Source organism: Dromiciops gliroides, chromosome X, assembly GCF_019393635.1.
Source record: "Dromiciops gliroides isolate mDroGli1 chromosome X, mDroGli1.pri, whole genome shotgun sequence".
Taxonomy (NCBI): Eukaryota; Metazoa; Chordata; class Mammalia; order Microbiotheria; family Microbiotheriidae; genus Dromiciops; species Dromiciops gliroides.
Genome location: NC_057867.1, coordinates 10,459,595 through 10,479,629, shown reverse-complemented (window position 1 = coordinate 10,479,629; position 20,035 = coordinate 10,459,595). Strand labels below are relative to the sequence as shown.

Below are 20,035 nucleotides of genomic sequence, written 5' to 3'. Positions count from 1 at the left end.
TAGAAGTGTCCACAAATAACATTAGCTGACATTTATATAGCACTTCCAGATTTGCAAAGGACATGATCTCATTTGGTCTTCTTACCACCTTGTCTTGTCCCCATTTTACAGATGAGAAAGCTAAGACTCAAAGAAGTAAATAGACCTATCCATGCTCACTCAGTTTATAAGTATCGGAGATGGAATTCAAACCCAGGTCTTTCCTAATTCCAGCACTCTCAGTTACATCAACACTTTGTCAGTTACAGCATAATGCCTCAAGAGGCAAAAGGACAGCAGATACTAAAAGTTGGAGGAGATGTGAATGGAGAGTACCTAAAACCACCTAAGAAGTGTTATATGCGGGTGAGATGTGCCTACCAGTAGGTGGCAGCACTTTCCTGAGAAATCACTAATTGCTTCTCCAATAGTAGGACACCAGGTGGCAGCAATCCACTCATGGGCTTTTTTTGGAGCCTCTGAATCATCATGTTTTTGTTCAGTCTTTTGTCCGATTCTTTGTGACTCCATATGGGTTTTTCTTGGCAGAGATACTGCAGTAGTTTGCCATTTCCCTCTCCAGCTCATGATGAAGAAACGGAGGCAAACAGGGTCAAGTGACTTGCCCAGGGTCATACAGATAGTGTCTGAGGAAAGATTTGAACTTAGGTCCTCCTGACTCCAGGCCCAGTGCTCTATCTACTGCATTACCTAGCTGCCCCTTGCTAAATTTTAGTTCAGGATAATTTGGTACATTATAAGCAGTTTTATGGTAAGAAGGGATTGGGTACTATTGACAGTTATAGACAATGCTTGGTAGAACCATTATTATCTTAGCTCTTTGTTATTTTATCTAATTTTTATCCATCTCCATGCTGAACCTTAAAAACTGGCTATGCAAATTGTGACATCTCAGAGCTGTGCCACACTCTCAGCACAGACTATGCAAGATCCACAAGGCCAATAGCAAAGCATTTAATTAGGACATAAAACATGATAAATAACAAGATAGACATAAATAGAAAAATAGAACAATTCTTGACACTCTCCCCCACCTCCAATGTATGAAACTCAGTAGTAGAAGAGGGAAAAAGCCTTTTGGGAAAAGATTACACAGGAATAGAGACACTCCTTTCTTTTAAAAAAAAAATTGTTTGTTTTTGCAGGGCAATGGGGGTTAAGTGACTTACCCAGGATCATACAGCTAGTAAGTGTCAAGTGTCTGAGGCGAGATTTGAACTCAGGTACTCCTGAATCCAGGGCCGGTGCTTTATCTACTGCACCACCTAGCTGCCCCAACACTCCTTTCTGTATACAGATAGATGGGATGAGGAAAGCCAGTCATTCCTCTTCCGCATGATCTCCAGCACCTCAGGGCTGGATTTGTCTCAGCCCTGGCTCAGACCATACACCTTTCTCTATGTGGAGTCAATCTTGTGGGTGCCCGTTCTCTGGAACCTAAATTATGTTGAGTTTCAACTGAAGTACTGGCACCTTTTGCTTAGCACACCAATTCCCTTTACACCAAACTTCTCCTGTGCTGTGCAGAAAGACCCTGGGACTTCCCTTTCCATGTAGTGCTCACTTTTTTCTAGTTTGCACCTCTTGACACCATCTCCACATCTAGGCAGAAGGCTCATGGGATTCTGGTATCCTGAGTCTTCTGCCAATACACTCTTTTGCTTCTCCATTATGGGCACTTGAAAGCATTCTGGAGAGCTCCAGTAAGGACGAGGGAGTCATTGAAAATGGGACTCTGCATTGGAATACATTTCTGCACATATGGAGCATTTTTAATTCCTGGGGAACCTTAGAGATGTTTAGTATGCCGCTTTCTTACAAAAAGGAGAAAGGAGTGTGTGAAATGCAGGAGTATTAAAAGTATTAGATTCAGATTCAGAGCTCTGGTATTTGAATTCAGCCTAAGAAACTTACTACTTGTTTGACCTTGAGCAAGTCACATCTCTTCTAGCCTATAAGGGTCCTTCTTGGATTTTTTGGTTTTTTTCTTATCATAAGAGTATTTTATTATTTCCTAGTTACATGTAGAGATAGTTTTCAACATTTGTTTTCTTAAGATTTCTAGTTCCAAATTTTTCTCCCTCCCTCCATTCCCTCCTTCCTCCCCAAGACAGCAAGCAATCTGATATAGATTATATATGTACAATCACATTAAACATATTTCTGCCTTAGTCATGTTGTGAAAGAAGAATCAGAATGAAAGGGAAAAACCTCAAAAAACAAAAAACAAAAAAAGTAGAAACAGTATGGTTCAATATGCATTCAGAAACCACAGTTCTTTTTTCTGGATGTGGAGAGCATTTTCCATCATGAGTCCTTTGGAATTATCTTGAATCATTGTATTGCTGAAAAGAGTTAAGTCTATCACAGTTGATCATCGCACAATGTTGTTGATGCTGTGTACAATGTTCTGCTGGTTTGCTCATTTCACTCAGCATCAGTTCATGTAAGTCTTTCCAGGTTTTTCTGAAATCCATCTGATCATCAGTTTTTACAGCACAATAGTATTCCATTACATTCATATACCACAACTTGTTTAGCCATTCCCCAATTGATGGGCATCCCCTCAATTTCCAATTCTTTGCCACCACAAAAGGAACAGCTATAACTATTTTGGGTCCTTTTCCCTTTTTATTATCTCTTTGGGATAAAGGCCTAGTAGTGGCATTGCTGGGTCAAAGGGTATGCACAGTTTCATAGCCCTTTGGGCATAGTTCCAAATTGCTCCCCAGAATGGTTAGATAAGTTCACAGCTCCACCAACAATGCATTAGTGTTCCAATTTTTCCACAGCTTCTCCAACATTTGTTATTTTCCTTTTTTGTCATATTAGCCAATCTGATAGGTGTGAGGTGGTACCTCAGAGTTGTTTTAATTTGTATTTCTCTAATCAGTAGTGATTTAGAGCATTTTTTCATGTGGCGATAGATAACTTTGATCTTTTCATCTGTCAACTGCCTGTTCATATCCTTTGACCATTTCTCAATTGGGGAATGACTTGCATTCTTATAAATTTGATTTAGTTTCCTATATATTTTAGAAATGAGGGCCCTTCTTGTTAGACATCTCTGAGCCTAGAATTTACTGTGGGTCGTCTGAATAGGCAGAAGCTGATCATTAAATGCTCTCAGGAGAGCCAAGCAGCCCTTTCTCATTTGGGGCTTGTGAGAAAGATGGTGTATCCCAGTAGGAGAGTAGAAAAGGTTAGACATGGTTCAATCTGATTTTCCTGGCAATACTTTCAAGAAACTAAAAAAGATGACTTGTGCCTCCCTAAGGGGAAGAGACGTGCTGCAGAGCAGAGCAGAGCAGAGCAGAGGAGAGCAGTGACTCCTCAGCTTGGGGACTTGGTTCACCCAGTTCCCCCAGTCTCAGGAAAAGGCCAAGAAAGCCCCAGCCATGGGCTTAGAGCAGATCTAGATGCCAGGAGGGTTTGTGCTATATTGTCATGTGGGAGTGCTGGTGGACAAGGAGCCTTATCTTGGACCCAGAAACACTGGAACATCCCAAGAATAGGCTACCTTCTGGTCCAGAGGATCACTAGGACCCTCAGTGAGCCCCTCTAGTGTTTGGAATATGGACTATAGGGCCCTGTGACCTTAAAGTAGCCATGCTATGACTCTCCGTCTTATGGCTAACTGCATATTGGCAGGAAGTTCTGGGGACCAATAGTTGGGGAGGGGGGTGGGGGCAGTGGGTGAATGGTAAGATAAAGTCTCAGTGACATACATACAATTAACAGAGGCTTCTAGAAGATTTCAGCTTTTACTGAGCTGGCAAGGGAAGAGAACAGTCTAGTAGACTCTCAGCTTTTGGCTCCATTATCTGGCTGGGTTAGAGGAAGAGGATGGTCTAGTTAGCAAAATATTTTGGGGAATAGACATTATATGCATCTTTTCATTCTACACATAGATTTCCAAGTTTTCAAAGACTTAGAATAGTGCCAAACACACTTGCACATGTGACAGCTCTGTGATTTCATCAGCAGAGCAAGCTGGGGAACTGTGTCTGCCATTCCAGATCTCAGCTCCTCCCTGACAGAAGCAGCCTGTACTGGACAGACTACTAGGCCCGGGTATGGAAATGTGTGGGTTCAGCTGTTCCCCAATTCTTATTTTTTAATTTAGTATTGTATTTTCCCCAATTACCTGGAAAAACAACTTTCAGCATTTGTTTTTAATGTATGAGGTATTTTATTTTTTCCGTTACATGTAAAGATAGTTCTCAACTCTTGTTTATACAAGCTTTCCAATTGCAGCTTTTTCTCCCTCCCTCTCCTCCCTCCCCCCTCCCCTAGACAGCAGGCAATCTGATATAGGTTATGTCTATATATCTCTATATGTATACATATAGATATAGATATATACACACACATATATATACACATAATAACATTAATCCTATTTCTGCATTAATCCTGTTACAAGAGAAAGAATCAGAGCAGTGATGCAAAACCTCAAAATAGAAAAAACAAACAACAGCACCCAAAACAAAAGAAATAATATGGTTCAATCAGCATCTATACTCCACAGTTCTTTCTTTCTTTTTTTTTCTTGGATTTGGAGATCCTCTTCTATCATGAGTTCCCTGGAACTCTTCTGTACCATTGCATTGGTGAGAAGAATATAGTCCATCACAGTAGGTCAACACTCAATGTTGATGATACTGTGTACAATGTTCTTCTGGTTCTGCTCATCTCACTCATCATCAGCCCATGCAAGACCCTCCAGGTTTCTCTGAACTCCTCCTGCTCATCATTTCTTACAGCACAATAGTATTCCATTGTATTCATATACCACAACTTGTCCAGCCATTCCCCAATGGATGGGCACCCCCTCAATTTCCAATTCCTTGCTACCACGTGGAGAGCAGCTATAAATATTTTTGTACATCAACATTTGTTTTTAAAATTGAGTTCCAAATTTTCTTCCTCCCTTTCCACCCTCTGGCCTCATTGAGAAGGCAAGCAATTTGATATAGGTTATACACATGTAGTCCTGCAAAACATATTTCCATATTAGTCATGTAAAAAGAAAACATAGACCAAAATAAAACCCTAAGAAAAATAAAGAAAGTTTTTAAAAAGTATGCTTTTTACCCTTTGACCCAGCAATCCCACTTTTGGGTCTTTTGCCCAAAGAAATCATGGAAGGGGGAAAGGGACCCACATGTACAAAAATATTTATAGCTGCTCTTTACGTGGTAGCAAGGAATTGGAAGTTGAGGGGGTGCCCATCAATTGGGGAATGGCTGGACAAGTTGTGGTATATGAATACAATGGAATACTATTGTGCTGTAAGAAATGATGAGCAGGAGGAGTTCAGAGAAACCTGGAGGGTCTTACGTGAGCTGATGATGAGTGAGATGAGCAGAACCAGAAGAACATTGTACACAGTATCATCAACATTGAGTGTTGACCTACTGTGGTGGACTATATTCTTCTCACCAATGCAATGGCACAGAAGAGTTCCAGGGAACTCGTGATAGAAGAGGATCTCCAAATCCAAGAAAGAAAAAGAAAGAACTGTGGAGTATAGATGCTGATTGAACCATACTATTTCTTTTGTTTTGGGTGCTGTTGTTTGTTTTTTTTCTATTTTGAGGTTTTGCATCACTGCTCTGATTTTTTCTCTTGTAACAGGATTAATGCAGAAATAGGATTAATGTTATTATGTATATATATATGTGTGTATATATCTATATCTATATGTATATAGATATATAGATATAACCTATATCAGATTGCCTGCTGTCTAGGGGAGGGGGGAGGGAGGGGAGGGAGGGAGAAAAATCTGAAATTGTAAAGCTTGTATAAACAAAAGTTGAGAACTATCTTTACATGTAACGGAAAAAATAAAATACCTTAAACATTAAAAAAAAAAGTATGCTTTGATCTGTATTCATACTCCATCAGTTCTTTTGTTCCGTTTTGTTTTTGTGGGTCAATGAGGGTTAAGTGACTTGCCCAGGGTCATACAGCTAGTAAGTGTTAAGTGTCTGAGGCTGGATTTGAACTCAGGTCCTCCTGAATCCAGGACTGGTGCTTTATCCCCTCTGCCACCTAGCTGCCCCTCCATCAGTTCTTTCTCTGGGGGTAGATAGCATTTTTCATCATAAGTCTTTCAGAGTTGTCTTGGATCATTGTATTTCTGAGAATAACAGCTGTTCCCCATTTCAATCCCTTTCTTTGCATGTGATCATTGGGTCTGACTTTTCACAAGTATGTGTAGTAGGCAGGTAAGAAGAAGGGCTCCTTGTCCATGGTCAGGGAACAGATAACCAGGGTGTTGATCAGCTCCATTGCCGATAATGGAAAAAGTTTTCTTGGTCATCTTGGCTTGAATAAGATACTGATAGAACACATTGATCATGTGCCTATTGCTTCATTAGAGGCAGAACATCCAGCAACTAATGTTCTTTGTGAGCTGACTGATCCACAAGCTGCAGAAATTAGAGATGGGACAATATCTGTGGTTATTATTGCATCAGTACATCAAAGAAATGCTGATGAACCAACCAAGCAGAAAGTTCAACCCACATCAATAACTGGTGCCCTTGACTGGCTTACAAGGAAGTAGTGTACTTTATTGATTAAAACCTCATCATTAACACAGGTGAACTTGGCAAAGATTATGAGTAAGTCTGCTAAAACATCCATATCTTCTAAGGTGATTGGAATTGATGGTTACTTCTTTGCCAATATGGTGGTAGAGGAAATATTTACAGCAAAATATACAGAGGTGAAAGGCCAGCTTTGATTTCTACTCAACTCTGTTCATGTTTTGAAGGCCCATGAACAAAGTCAGGAGAGAATGCTTACAAATAGTTACGAGCTCAATTATATGGTGGGATCATAGGGCAGGCCCAAGAAAAGAATTAATGCAAAAATCCTTTGCCTTGACTTCAACCCACCAAAACCAAAAATGAATCTTGGTGTGGAAATGGTCATTACAGACCCTTCTCCCCTAAAATGGAATCAAATTAGAGAGGTGGCACAGTGGATACAACATTGGCCCTGGAGTCAGGAGGACCTGAGTTCAAATCCAGCCTCAGACACTTCCTAGCTGTGTGACCCGGGGCAAGTCATTTCACCCTGTTTGCCTCAGTTTCCTCATTTGTAAAATGAGCTGGAGAAGGAAATGACAAAACACTTCATCTTTGCCAAGAAAATCCTAAATGGGGTCACAGAGAATCAGACATGACTGAAGTGACTCAACAACAACAACAACAACAAAAGTTGATATTTCTCATGAGGGAATTAAAGAAATACTGGCCAGTGACGTCAGTGTTCTTCTAAACCACTGGTGGAATTGCAGGTACATGTCTCAAGCACTGTGCCATGCTTATTTAAAGACTATAAAAGGGGGGCCCTAAGCTCACTATTGAAGCCTCCGGAGCAACCATGTTGTCAACACTGGCTAGTCTGAAAGGCAAAGAAAGGTTTGAGCTGGCAATGTTGGGACAAGCACAGGAGGCTTTGTGAAAATGACATCTAACCTTTCCCCTCCTCAATCAATATCTAGGCCCTCATTTCTTTTAGGCATTCACATGATTTGTGTTGAGCAACAGTCTTTCCCCAATGTGATGATCTTTTCTTATTGACTAGTAGAAAGACACCCCATCCATTAAACCTGGTCCTTTTCTGGGCAGGAACTCTACCTCACATTCAAACCACTCTGGTCTTGATTTTGATTCTGCCCTCAGAGCCTCACAGGCTATCTAGCTGGTGTTCTTTGTAGCCCACGTTTCTATTTTAACTTTTTTTGCAGAGCAATGAGAGTTAAGTGACTTGCCCAGGTCACACAGCTAGTAATTTTCAAGTGTCTGAGGCCAGTCATTATGCATTTCTTGAGATGCTCTCCCTCTTCCCCTCTTCCTTTTTTCCTCAGTGGACTTGAGACAAAACTATCCCTTTGGAGATGGAGCTTTCTCACTCTATTCCTTGGCAAGAGCCCTTTGCCCCAGCTCCCTTATCTTCCCCCACTGCAATGTAGATGCCATCGACTTCAGTATGTTACTTAAATTTCCCTTTTCCTCTTCATAGAGCCCACCCTTCTTGCTTGGTCCTTCTCTTATAGCCCCATGACATTTCCCTGCGCTCCAGGGGGCTCCAGTGGATATTTCCAGCTCTCATAATAATAACAATTAATAAAAATAGTAACAGCATCTATGTAATGAGTTAAGGTTTGCAAAACACTTTGCATGTTACCTCATTCGTTCCTCACAACAATCCAATGAGATCAGTGCTATTATTAGCTCCATTTTATAGATGAGAAAACTGAAACTGAGAGAGGTTAAGTGACTTGTCCAGCGTCATATGGCTAGTAAGTATCTGAAGAAGGATTCTAACTCTTAGGTTACACTTCCCAAAGCCCATATTTAGTCACTCCCTAAACAATTTTTTTTGCCCCCTAAATGGGAAAAATCTGACAAGTTCTTGCTTGCTTGTGTCTCTGTCTCTCTCTGTCTCTGTCTTTCAATCTCTCTCTCTCCCTCTCCCTCTCCCTCTCTCCCCCCCCAACAATGAGGGTTAAGTGACTTGCCCAGGGTCACACAGCTTGTAAGTGTCTGAGACAGGATTTGAAATCAGGTCCTCCAGACTGCAGGGCCAGTATTCTATCTACTGCATCACCTACCTGCCCCAATGCTATTTCTTTTTTAAAATAAATGTTTTATCGATGCATTTAAAAAAAAATCTGTGTCAATTTTGAATGACTCAACTAGAACCTTCCCTCAAAACAAATAGAGTACAGCTAAGCAAAGCAAACTCAACACAATGGCCCTGTCTGACAAGGTGTGGTTCATTCCATGCCCCTAGACTGCACCACCTAGCTGTTCCAAACTTTTCCCACTCTTGACCCCCTTTCGCCAAAGAAATTTTTATGTGAACCCAGGTATATAAAATAAGTATACGTAATATTTTACTATTGCCAAATTTTTCACAACCCCCATATTCAGTTAAGTGATCCCATATAGAGCAGAGACCGACAGTTTAAGAAGCTAGGCCCTAAGGGCAGCTAGGTGGTGCTACAGTGGATAAAGCACCAGTCCTGGATTCAGGAGGACCTGAGTTCAAATCCAGCCTCAGACACTTGACACTTGCTAGCTATGTGACCCTGGACAAATCACTTAACCCTCATTGCCCAGAAAAAAAAGAAGCTAGGCCCTAGATCATTACCTCTCTGAGGAGTTGAGAGAGAAAGACATGCTTCACTACCAATTCACTCAAGCTATGATTGGTTACTGCATTGCTCATACCTCTAATGTCTAATGAATTTTAGGTTTAGGGCTGGAAAGAATCAGAGGGGTCAGCTACTCCTCTCTTATTTTATAGGAGAAGAAACTGAGGCCTGGAGAGGTTAAGTGAAGGTCACAGAGGTAATACATGGCAAGCCAGGAACTGAATTTGTGCCAACCACCTCCAGATGTATCCTTTCTATCATGTTCCTCCTCCCTCATAGCTTCCTTTGCTACCCATTTTCCAGTCCAAATATCAAACTCATTTGCTACTTTGACTGGAATGATTAGGTCATAATCTGTTTTTAACTAGCTCATGACGGCTCCCGTGTCCACGTTTGTTCTTGGATAGAATGAACAATCTGTAACTTGGCTGGTCTGAGGCATTGCCACAGAGAGCCCATGCAATAGCTGTGGGGTCCAGCTAGAACTATCTTCTAAGTGGATCTGACTGGATAGTAAGGCTGCATTTTGAAACATTTGCGTGTGAAAAGATAGTGGTTGAAGAAATGTTTAAGCTTTCCTACTTTTAAATATGGAACTCTTCAGAGTGTTATTCTTTTTAAAGTAAAGAACTGTCGATGTGAAAATATGTATCGTATTATTATTTGTAACGGCAAAAAAAAAACCCTGGAAACAATCCATATGGCCAACTCTAGGAGAATGTTTGATCCCACCGTGGTGCATCAGAGCAATGGAATATTATGAGGTAATTAAGAGTGCCTGATCCAAGCAATATAAGGAAAAATGGAAAGACATACAAAACAGTACTAGGCAAAGAAAGAAGAGCTGAACTTGCATCAGCTTGGTCTGCTTAAAAGTAGTTTCAATTGTTTGCATTTTTTGGAGGGCAATTGGGTTTAAGTGATTTGCCCAGGGTCACATAGCCAGTAAGTGCCTGATTCTGAATTTGAATTCAGGTCCTCCTGACTCCAAGGCTGGTGCTCTATCCACCATCCACCCAGCTACCCCAAATTGTTTGCATTTTAAAAGAATTTCAACATTCAAATAACTAGTGTATATGTAATTGGTCTTGTTGCTTTTTAAAGTTATTATAAACTAATTAGAAAAGGGGAAGGTTATTTGTCAAAATACATTTTATCCCCACAAAAAAGATTTTATGAAATGTTTGGCACTGGGGAAGAGATGAGAAAAAGCACCTTCCTCCTTTCTTTGCAGAAGTGGGGGACTATGGGTGTGGAATACTGCATATAGTCACTCAGGTGATTTGTGGGCTAGTTTTGTTAAATTGCTTCCCCACCCCCAATCATTCTCTTCTTTGTTACAAGGAATGGCTCACTGAGTTGGTGGGGGGAATGGAAATATTTAGAAATAAAGAGAATGCAAAAAGAAAAGATGTCAAGGAAAAGGGGAAGAAACCCCAGTAAGATCTCTCCCTGCTCAAACTAGCATTAGCAAGTAAGTAATGGCTGATTCTTCTCTCTCTCTCTCTCTCTCTCTCATATACACACACACATGCCACACATGCACACAACTACAAGTAGTTTCAGGGAAAATTGTTGGCATTCAACCAACCTATATTAAGCCGGTGTAGTGGAGCCTAGCTTCTTAAACTATGGGGTTGAGTAACTGAATGTGGGGGTCGCGAAAAATTGGGCAACAATAAAAGATTATGCAACTCTTCAGAGTGTTGTTCTTTTTAAAGAACTGTCTATGTGAAAATACATATAGTGTTGTTATTTGTAATGGCAAAAAAATCTGGAAACGATCCAAATGGCCAACTCTAGGAGAATGGTTGATCCCATCATGGTGCATCAGAGCAATGGAATATTATGAGGCCTGTTTTATATACCTATGTACCCAGAAATTTCTTGGGCAAAAAGGGTAACAAGTAGAAAAAAGTTTAAGAAGCCTGGCAGTAGGGAAAAGACTGGCTTCCTAGTCAGGAGAATGTGGCTTCCATTCCTGTCTCTTATACATGCTGACTCTGACACAAGTGACCCTAGTCAACTCATTTTACCTCTCCGTTCCTCAAGTGACTCTAAGATCATTTAGTTTCAGATGAGTTACTGAACTATATCTCCACACAGAAGAAAATATAGGCCCAATCCAAAATAATAGGCAAGGTGCTGACTGTAGATACTATAGAACTATAGAATAAATTAAGAAAAAAACCCTAAATATTTTGGTCTGATTTGACTGAGTCCCCCAGTTTCCCAGAGTTAGACGACAGTGATCAGAAGCCCTATGTTCCTAAATTTCCTAGCTCTGTCCCAAGACCCCTGAGTAGTTTGGAAATGGCCAAATAAGCAGGGACTAGTTATTGTTTATCTATTATGTTATTTTCTCTGTTGTTGTTTTCTCCTAGCTGCAATGCTCTCAAAGAACCCAACAAACATTTATTAAGCTCCTACTATGTGTTGGCCTCTGGTTATGCCCCTTCCCTCAAAGAGCTTATGTTTTACTAGAAGAAACAAGAAATAAGTATATGCACAATTATCGGAGGAGGAGGAGGAGAAAGATAGAGGCTTCTCATCAGAGGAGACACCGTTCTTGAGCCTTGAAGGAAGTCAAGCACTCTGAGCAGCAGAGGTGAGGAAGTGGAAGTGTCTCCTAGGCCATAGATGGCCATAGACTTACTGCTTCTCAAGGTCTACACTGAGGCTACACATTCAAAGGGAACATCACAAGTGGCTTCCTGGGAAACAGTAAGGGGAGAGCAAGTTAGGGGAGAGTGAACTCATTTTTCTCCCAAGTCCAAAGGGGCAAAGGAGAATCCCTTCTGTTGTCAGGCTTTGAATAGATAAAGGGGACATAGTCTTGGCCCCTCAGGCTTGCTGAGGTGAAAATCCAACTCCACTTTATTTGCTCCCCCTTTGCTGGGAGGGAGCAGAAAGGAGGGTGTGCTCATCCAGATTCTTACAGGGTGGCTCTTTCCCAGAAGGGCTAGATTCTTTTTTTTAAACTAAAGATCATTTATTGTATTCTCTACTAAGCCTTTGAGTTTTGAAGACAGTTAAATTCTGGAAAACCCTCACACAAAAGGGTAAGTACCGTAAACATTATGAAGCAGGTATGAACAGCAGGAAGAATTGTAACCAAGTGCTAACTGACTGAAGAGGAATTTTCAGCTACTTCTTAGTAAAAAAGAAAAAGAAAGTAGGGAAGGACAAGGGCTTTAAATTGAACAAGACAAAAATCTCCTAATACATTCGACCTTGGCTAGATGTAACAAAATGGAAACAGGACTTCTATGATACAAAGCTTCCACACACCTGTTTTCCAAGCCCTCTCCCTATGCCCCAAGGCTGCCACTTGGATTATTTGCCAGCTTGTTGGGCCTGCCAATGGAGAAGCACATAGGTTTTCTCTTTGATCAAATCTTTGTTGTAGGGTTGATTTGTCTGAGTGTCTGCTCGGTACACAAGGCCGCTAAGATCTGCCAGATCATCAATGAAATCAAACAACTGATAGATGTCATATGTGATGGAGGGACTGTTAGGATTCATCCTTTTCAGATGCTCTTCATACATTTTACAAACTCCTTGTATGCATTCATTCACTGATTCATAATCAGCATAAGTTCAGCCTTCTGGCCTCTTGGTTGTACCAACAAAATGGTATGAGACACGGGGCAGCTAGGTGGCGCCGTGGATAAAGTATGGGCCCTGGATTCAGGAGGACCTGAGTTCAAATCCAGTCTCAGACACTTGACACTTACTAGCTGTGTGACCCTGGGCAAGTCACTTAACCCCCATTGCCCCCACAAAAAAAAACCCAAAAAACAAACAAACAAAAAAATGGTATGAGACATTGTGCAGAGCTGCCACCACAGCAGCTGCACCAGAGCTAAGCCCTAGGGCTAGATTCTTAAGGGGGTGGGCCTGTAACTGTTCCTGCCCTGGCCATACCAAGGGCACCTATAGCCAGCCAGGACAACCCTAGAGATAGTGGTAGGTAAAGACAGAATCAGTCAGCAAGCCTAGTGTGTGCCAGACACAATACTGGACACTTGGGAATACAAGGACAAAAAAATGGAAACAAGTCCTGCCCTCAAGGAGCTTACAGTCTAATGGAGGGGGCACCAAGTGCATGCCTAAGTATATATACCATCAGTATCTTTCTCTCTTCCCCTTAATGTGAGCACCTTTCCTCTGAGATTGCCTCCCATTAACCATGTATGTATCTGTATATGCACGTTAGACTGGGAGCTCCTCGAGGGCAGGGACTAGGTTTTTGCCTTTCTTTGTATCCCCAGGGCTTGTCACAGTGCCTGGCTTATCGACTTGATTTGAAAATGTATAAAGTAGCTATAGGAAGGGGAGAGAAGGCACTGACTAATGCTTGGGGGATTTAGGATCATCTTGAGCTGAGTCTTGAAGGAAGAGAGGGATTCTGGGAGGCCAAGGTGAGGAGGCAGTACCTTCCAGGGACTGGGGACAGCAAGTGCAAAGGCTAAGACATGGGCGTTGGAGAGCCAGGAACGGAGAGAAGATCAATGTGGCTGAATCACAGAGTGAGGGAAGGGGGACAGTATACCATGAGGCTGGAAAGAGAGGTTGGAGTGACATTATTAAGCAATTTAAAAGCAAAACAGAGGACTTTGTAGTGTGTCCTAGAGGCAGGAGGGAGCAACAGGGGTTTATGGAGTAGGAGAGTGACATGGTCAGCTCTGTGCTTAAGGAAAATCCCTTTGGCAGCTATGTGGAGGATGAACTGGAGTGGGGAGAGACTCGAAACAGGGAGACCCATTAGGAGACCTTTGCACCGATCTGGGTGAGAGCTGATGAAGGCTTGAACCAAGGAAATGGCTGCATAAGTAGAAGAGGTCAACATGAGATGTTGTGGAGGTAGAAGGGCAGGATTTGGCGACTGATCAGCCGTGGAGGGTGAGGGAGAATGAGGAGCCCACTGGGCCTCTGAAACTGGGTTCCTGGAAGTTTCTTGGGGTGTCCTCAATACTGATGAGGATGTTTGGAGGAGGGGCAGGTTGGGGTATAAGAGAAGAGGAGAGGGCCCCCTTCAATGAGGCCTTGGCGAGGGGGTGAAGGCAGGACAAAGTGTTCACCTCTTTTACTAATCCAACCTTGAGCTTCATGGTGTACAGATCACAGACATGAATGGTTGTCCTGGCCTCTTCCTGACCACATCAGAGCCAGAATAATGTGTTCGCTTCCAAATAACCTAGTCGGTCATGTCTAGAAGCTGGAGAACATCCAGGTGAGTGGGAGACAGCCTCAAGAGAAGTGAGCCGGGGTGGGGGGTCAGAGTGGGAGGGGACCTTCCCTCTCTGGGCCTGTTTCTTCAACCATAAAATGAAGGAGTTAGGCTACATGCTAGCTAGGGACCCTTTCGGCTGGCCCAGGGAGCTGTTTGATGTGCTAAGTAAATCGAGGCTATTTGGTCTGGAAAACAGAACTGACATTGGTCTAAAGTCTTAGAAACCTTGGTTTGCTGGCAGGAGATGGATAAGCTCCTAGAGAGAGCCAAAGAGAGCCACGTTCTGGTTTGTCCCAGTGAGTGAGGGCCTGGGCTGGAGAGAAATTATAGAGAATATTCTGAATGAAGAATATGTATAATATAATAATAATATAGAGAATATCCTGAATGAAGTGATAAGTATCCATGACTGAACTGGGCGGGGCGTGCCTGCCTAGTGAGTTACCCCTGTCAAGTGCAGTCCAGGGAGCGCTGGAGTTAGAGTCAGAGATCAAAGAGCTGAGCTCTGCCACTTGCTCCCTGGGCAGCTATGGACCTCAGCTTTCTGTGCCAGGCTGTGAAGGGCTTTGGGTGCCCTTTTGGATATGGGGTCATGGAGGTGATAGGCAGCCATTGGAGTTTACTGAAGAAGGGAGTGACATGATCAGACCTGCACTTTAGGAAGGTTGCCTTGACAGCTGAGTGGGGAAAGACTTGGGGCAGGCAGACCCCCAAGAGGCTATTTCAATGGTCTAGGCAGGAGGTGATGAGGGCCCGCACCAGAGTGAGGCCAGGGTTAGAGGTGAGGAGGGAGTGTAATCAAGAGACATTATGGAGGTAAAATCCATAGGCCTTGGCAACGGCTTGGATGTGAGGGTGAGAGTGAGGAGTTGAGAATGATGCCTAGGTTGTGGGCAGCCCGTCCCAATTTGGCTCTGATTCCTAAGACTTTTTTTCCAGATAGCCAGCCTAAACTGACCTCTTTGTAACTGCCACCCATGGCTGTTCTTGGTTCTTCCCTCTTGTCTCCTTATCCTTTTCTTAATGCCTTTTGTTTTTACATTACAATTTCTTCTAAATATATACTCTCGGGGCAGCTAGGTGGCGCAGTGGATAGAGCACTAGCCCTGGAGTCAGGAGGACCTGAGTTCAAATCCGGACTCAGACACTTAACACTTACTAGCTGTGTGACCCTAGGCAAGTCACTTAAACCCAATTGCCTCACCAAAAAAAAAAATATATATATATATATATATATATATATATATATACCCTCCATGGGCAGCTAGGTAGCACAGTGGATAGAGCATGGGCCTGGAGTTGGGAAGACTCATCTTACTGAGTTCAAATGTGGCTTCTAGACACTTACTAGCTGTGTCACCCTGGGCAAGTCCCTCAACCCTGTTTGCCTGTTTCCACATCTGTAAAATGAGCTAGAAAAGGAAATGGCAAACCACTCTGGTATCTTTACCAAGAAAACCCCAAATGGGGCCAAAAAGAATCAGACACCACTGAAAATGACTAAACAATAACAATAATATCCCATCCAGCCCCACACCTATCCAGTGAACCTTCTCTTAGAACAATGACAAAGGCAATAAACCATTTAAGCAAAGTCGACCAACAAAGTGACCATGTTGGACAGTGTGTGTAGCATTCTCCACCCATCATCTCCCACCTCTCCAAGGAGAAGACACTTTCTCATCTTCTTCAGGGACACCCTAGAATATTATCCTTCCTCATCTCTGCCTCGGGGAATCTGTAAATTCCTTCAGGGCTTACACTAAGGGCCACCTCCTGTGTGGATTTTTTTTTTCTGATTCTCCTCCAGTTATTAGGGCTCCGTCCAGCAATGATGTTTATTTATCTGGATGTGCCATGTACCCCCCAAGTACAGTGTAAACTCCCTGAAGGCAGGGCTGTTTTGGTTTTCTTTGTTCCCAGTACCTAGCACGGTGCCTTGTATGTAGCAGAATTGTAGATTGTATATTTTGATGGTAGGGACCTTCAAATGCATCTAGTCCAAACTGAGGCCCAGAACAGTGCCGTGACTTACCCAAGGTCATGCTGGGAGTGGGAGTGGCAAGATCTGAACCCAGGACCTGTAACTCCGAATCCATGTTTTTCCACTATACCAAACTGTTTTTTAGGCTTTTAATAAATGCTTGTTGAATTAAATCAAAGCACCTGCTATGTCAGAGCAATAAAGAAACAGTTGCAGCTTTAATAAACAAAACCCTCACCTTTTCAAGTATCTCAAAGGAATAAAAAAAAGTCTGTCTTACTTTCCCATGCTTGCCACCACCAGCATTCATGCCTGGGCCCTTCCCTATCATCTATGTTTTCAATCACATCTTTTGGGGACCCTGGCTCTGTCAATTAGCTCCTCCATCTCTCTCTTGTGTCTTCGGTCTCTGCTACCCTGCCATTCCTTCCTCTCTGCCTATAAACAAAATCAGGCCTCCTTGAGCCTAAAATGCCCCCTTTCCTCCCTATTCTCTTGGAGCTTTCTGATATTGCTTTTACTGCCAAGCTTCTCAAAAGAGTAGTTGGTATTTGCTGTATCTACTCCCTGTCTCACTAACAACTCAAATCTTGACTCCTTACAAGGTGACCTCCATGCCCATTATTCATGGCCCAATACGGAGAGTGTGGGACATAGAGTCTGGGAGACCTGGGATCAAGTCCTGTCTATGACACTTACAAGCTGGGTGACCTTGGACAGGTCATTTCAACTCTCAGATACTCAATTTCCTCAGCTGCAAAACGGGGCCAATCCTGCCTATAGCATCTCCCTGGAAGGGTTGGGTGAGGTTCAAATGAAAGGATGTCTGGACAACACTTTACACATGGGAGAGCTCTATGATATAAACTTCAGTGATTGTTATTATCGTCTGAAACGGCTCTCTCAAAAACCTGCCAAAGAGAGGCTGCGTGGATCTAGGGAAAGAGGGTTGTTTTGGAGCCCTGGCACTGGGCCCAAGTCCCCACTAAATGACCCCTAAGGTACCTCCAACTCTAAATCTTTGCTCTGATGGCTTCTTATTTTGCAAATTCTGAATTTTTCCCCTTGGTCCTCATCCTCTTTCACTCTCTGGCATTTGAGACTGTTAAACTCAGTCCTGCCTTCTTGAAACATTCATTCCTTGGCATCTGTAACATAATAATAATCATAGCTAGCATTTTACAGGCTTTAGGATTTGCAAAGCCCTTTGTAAGGGGCTAAAATTTTAGCTAAACTATCTAAAATCTAATGAGTGGTCACCAATAAATTATAAGCTTTAGCAAGAGTATTTAAATGTTTAAGTATTTATTAAAGAGCATTAGGATCAGAGAGAAAGGTAAAAATCTAACTATTTCTAAGAGACCCCATCATCCAACCCGCCCTGGTAAGGTCAGGAATCAAAAAAGGAAGAACCCCTCGGCCAGCGTCTGCTTCCTACTTCGTGTCCTCCTCCCAGAAATGGGAGGCTCCTCAAGTTGATTGACTGGTAGTTTTGATAGACGGTACCCATGAGCAAATGTCACTTCCTGACGCCAAGGAACTGACCACGTGGCTTGCCCTCAGACACCTTCTCCTCGTGGTGGAGCTTTCCTACAGTAGCTCTCCAGCAGATGGCGTCATTCCAATCGTTACATCTCCATCTTGCTCCCCTAGCACAGAGCTAGGCACATGATAAATTCTTTTGAATGGAACTGAATTGAATTCTAAAGCTGAACATGATGGATTTTAGGGGGCTCTCCCAGAATGCTGAACTGGGTGACAGTATGGCTCCCCTCCTGTCCTCTCACATCCCTCCCCCAGAGCTTCCTGCTTCCTGCCTCAGGTAAAAAGCTAGGACAGTCCCTTCCTTTATAACCCCTGGAACACTCTGTTCTAATGTCACTCTTCCCTCTTAAAAAATTAATGATTTTAAAGAATTTTTTATTGTTGCTTTTTCTTTTAATCCCACAGTAGTTATCATATAACCCTCACCCTTGACTCACTTTTTTAAAATTTAATTTTAATTTTATTTTGTTCCAAAATTCACATAAACTAGATTTTTAACATTTGTTTTTTAAAATTCTGAATTCCAAATTCTCTCCCTCCTTCCCTTCCCTCCTTGAGAAGACAAGCAATTTGATATAGATTATACATGTGTAGTCATGAAAAACATTTCCACATTAGTCATGTTGTAAAAGAAAAAACAGACCAAAAAAGAAAAAGAATAATAAAGAAAATTTTAAAGTCTCCTTCAATCTACAGTCAGATCCCATCAATTCTTTTTCTGGAGGTAGATAACATTTCTTTGTCTGAAAACTGCCTTATATCCTTTGACCATTTATCAGTTTGGGAATGACATATTCTTTTTTTAATGATTTATATTCTTATAATTTTGATTCACTTCTCTAAATATTTGAGAAATAAGACGCTTATCAGAGAAACTTGCTGTAAGAATGTTTTTTCTAGTTTTCTGTTTTCCTTCTAATCTTGGTTGCACTGGATTTATTTGTGTAAAACCTTTTTAATTTAATGTAATCGAAATGATCTATTTTACATCCTGTAATGCACTCTGTCCTTTCTTGGCTCATAAATTCTTCCCTTATCCATAAATCTAACAGGTAAGATATTCCATGCTCACCTAATTTTCTTATAATAGCATCCTTTATGTTTAAATTATGTACCATTTGGGGGGGGGCAGGGCAATGAAGGTTAAGTGACTTGCCCAGTCACACAGCTAGTAAGTGTCAAGTGTCTGAGGCTGGATTTGAACTCAGGTCCTCCTGAATCCAGAACCAGTGCTTTATCCACTGTGCCACTTAGCTGCCCCCCATGTACCAATTTTGACCTTATCTTGGGATACATTATGAGATTTGGTCTATACTTAGTTTCTGCCAAACTGTTTTCCAGTTTTCCCAGCAATTTTTGTCAAATAAGTGAGTTGTTGTTCCAAAATCTTGGCTCTTCGGGTTTGTCAAATACTAGATTACTATGGCCATTTACTGCTGTGTATTATCTACCTAATCTATGCCACTGATTCTATTTCTTAGTACCAGGTTGTTTTGATAATTACTGCTTTATAATACAGTCTGGTATGGCTAATCTACCTTCCTTCACATCTTTTTCATTGATTTCCTTGATATTCTTGACCCTTTGTTCTTCCAGATAACGCTGGCTGATGGTTTTAGAAAGATGCTACTTATCATTTTAAGGAAATCTCCATTTATTGCTATGCTTTCCAATGTTTTTCATAGGAATTAGTGTTGTATTTTTGTCAAAAGATTTTTTTGCCTTTATTGAGATAATCCTATTTCTATTGGTTTTGTTATTGATATGGTCAGTTATTCTGATAGTTTCCCTCATATTAAACAAGGCCTGCATTCCTGGTATAAATCCCACCTGGTCATAGTATATGATCTTTGTGATATTGCTGTAATCTCACTAGTATTTTTTACAAAATTTTTGCATCAATATTTATTAGGGAAATTGTCTATAGTTTTCTTTTTCTGTTTTTGTTCTTCCTGGTTTAGGTATCAGCATCATATTTGTGTCATAAAAGGAATTTGGCAGGACTCCTTCCTTCTTTGTCTATTTTTCCAAATAGTTTATATAGTATTGGAATTAATTGTTCTTTAAATGCTTGTTAGAATTCACTTGT

At 41.8% G+C, this 20,035-nt stretch overlaps 1 protein-coding gene across 1 annotated transcript; it reads right to left on the bottom strand.

The window, feature by feature from the left end:
- Positions 1–12,517: 12,517 nt before the first annotated feature.
- LOC122733868 (enhancer of rudimentary homolog) lies at positions 12,518–16,516 on the bottom strand. The gene is given in 4 exon segments (XM_043974594.1): positions 12,518–12,798; positions 12,801–12,835; positions 13,621–13,630; positions 16,453–16,516. Coding segments are annotated over 4 exon segments (390 nt in total).
- Positions 16,517–20,035: the final 3,519 nt, after the last annotated feature.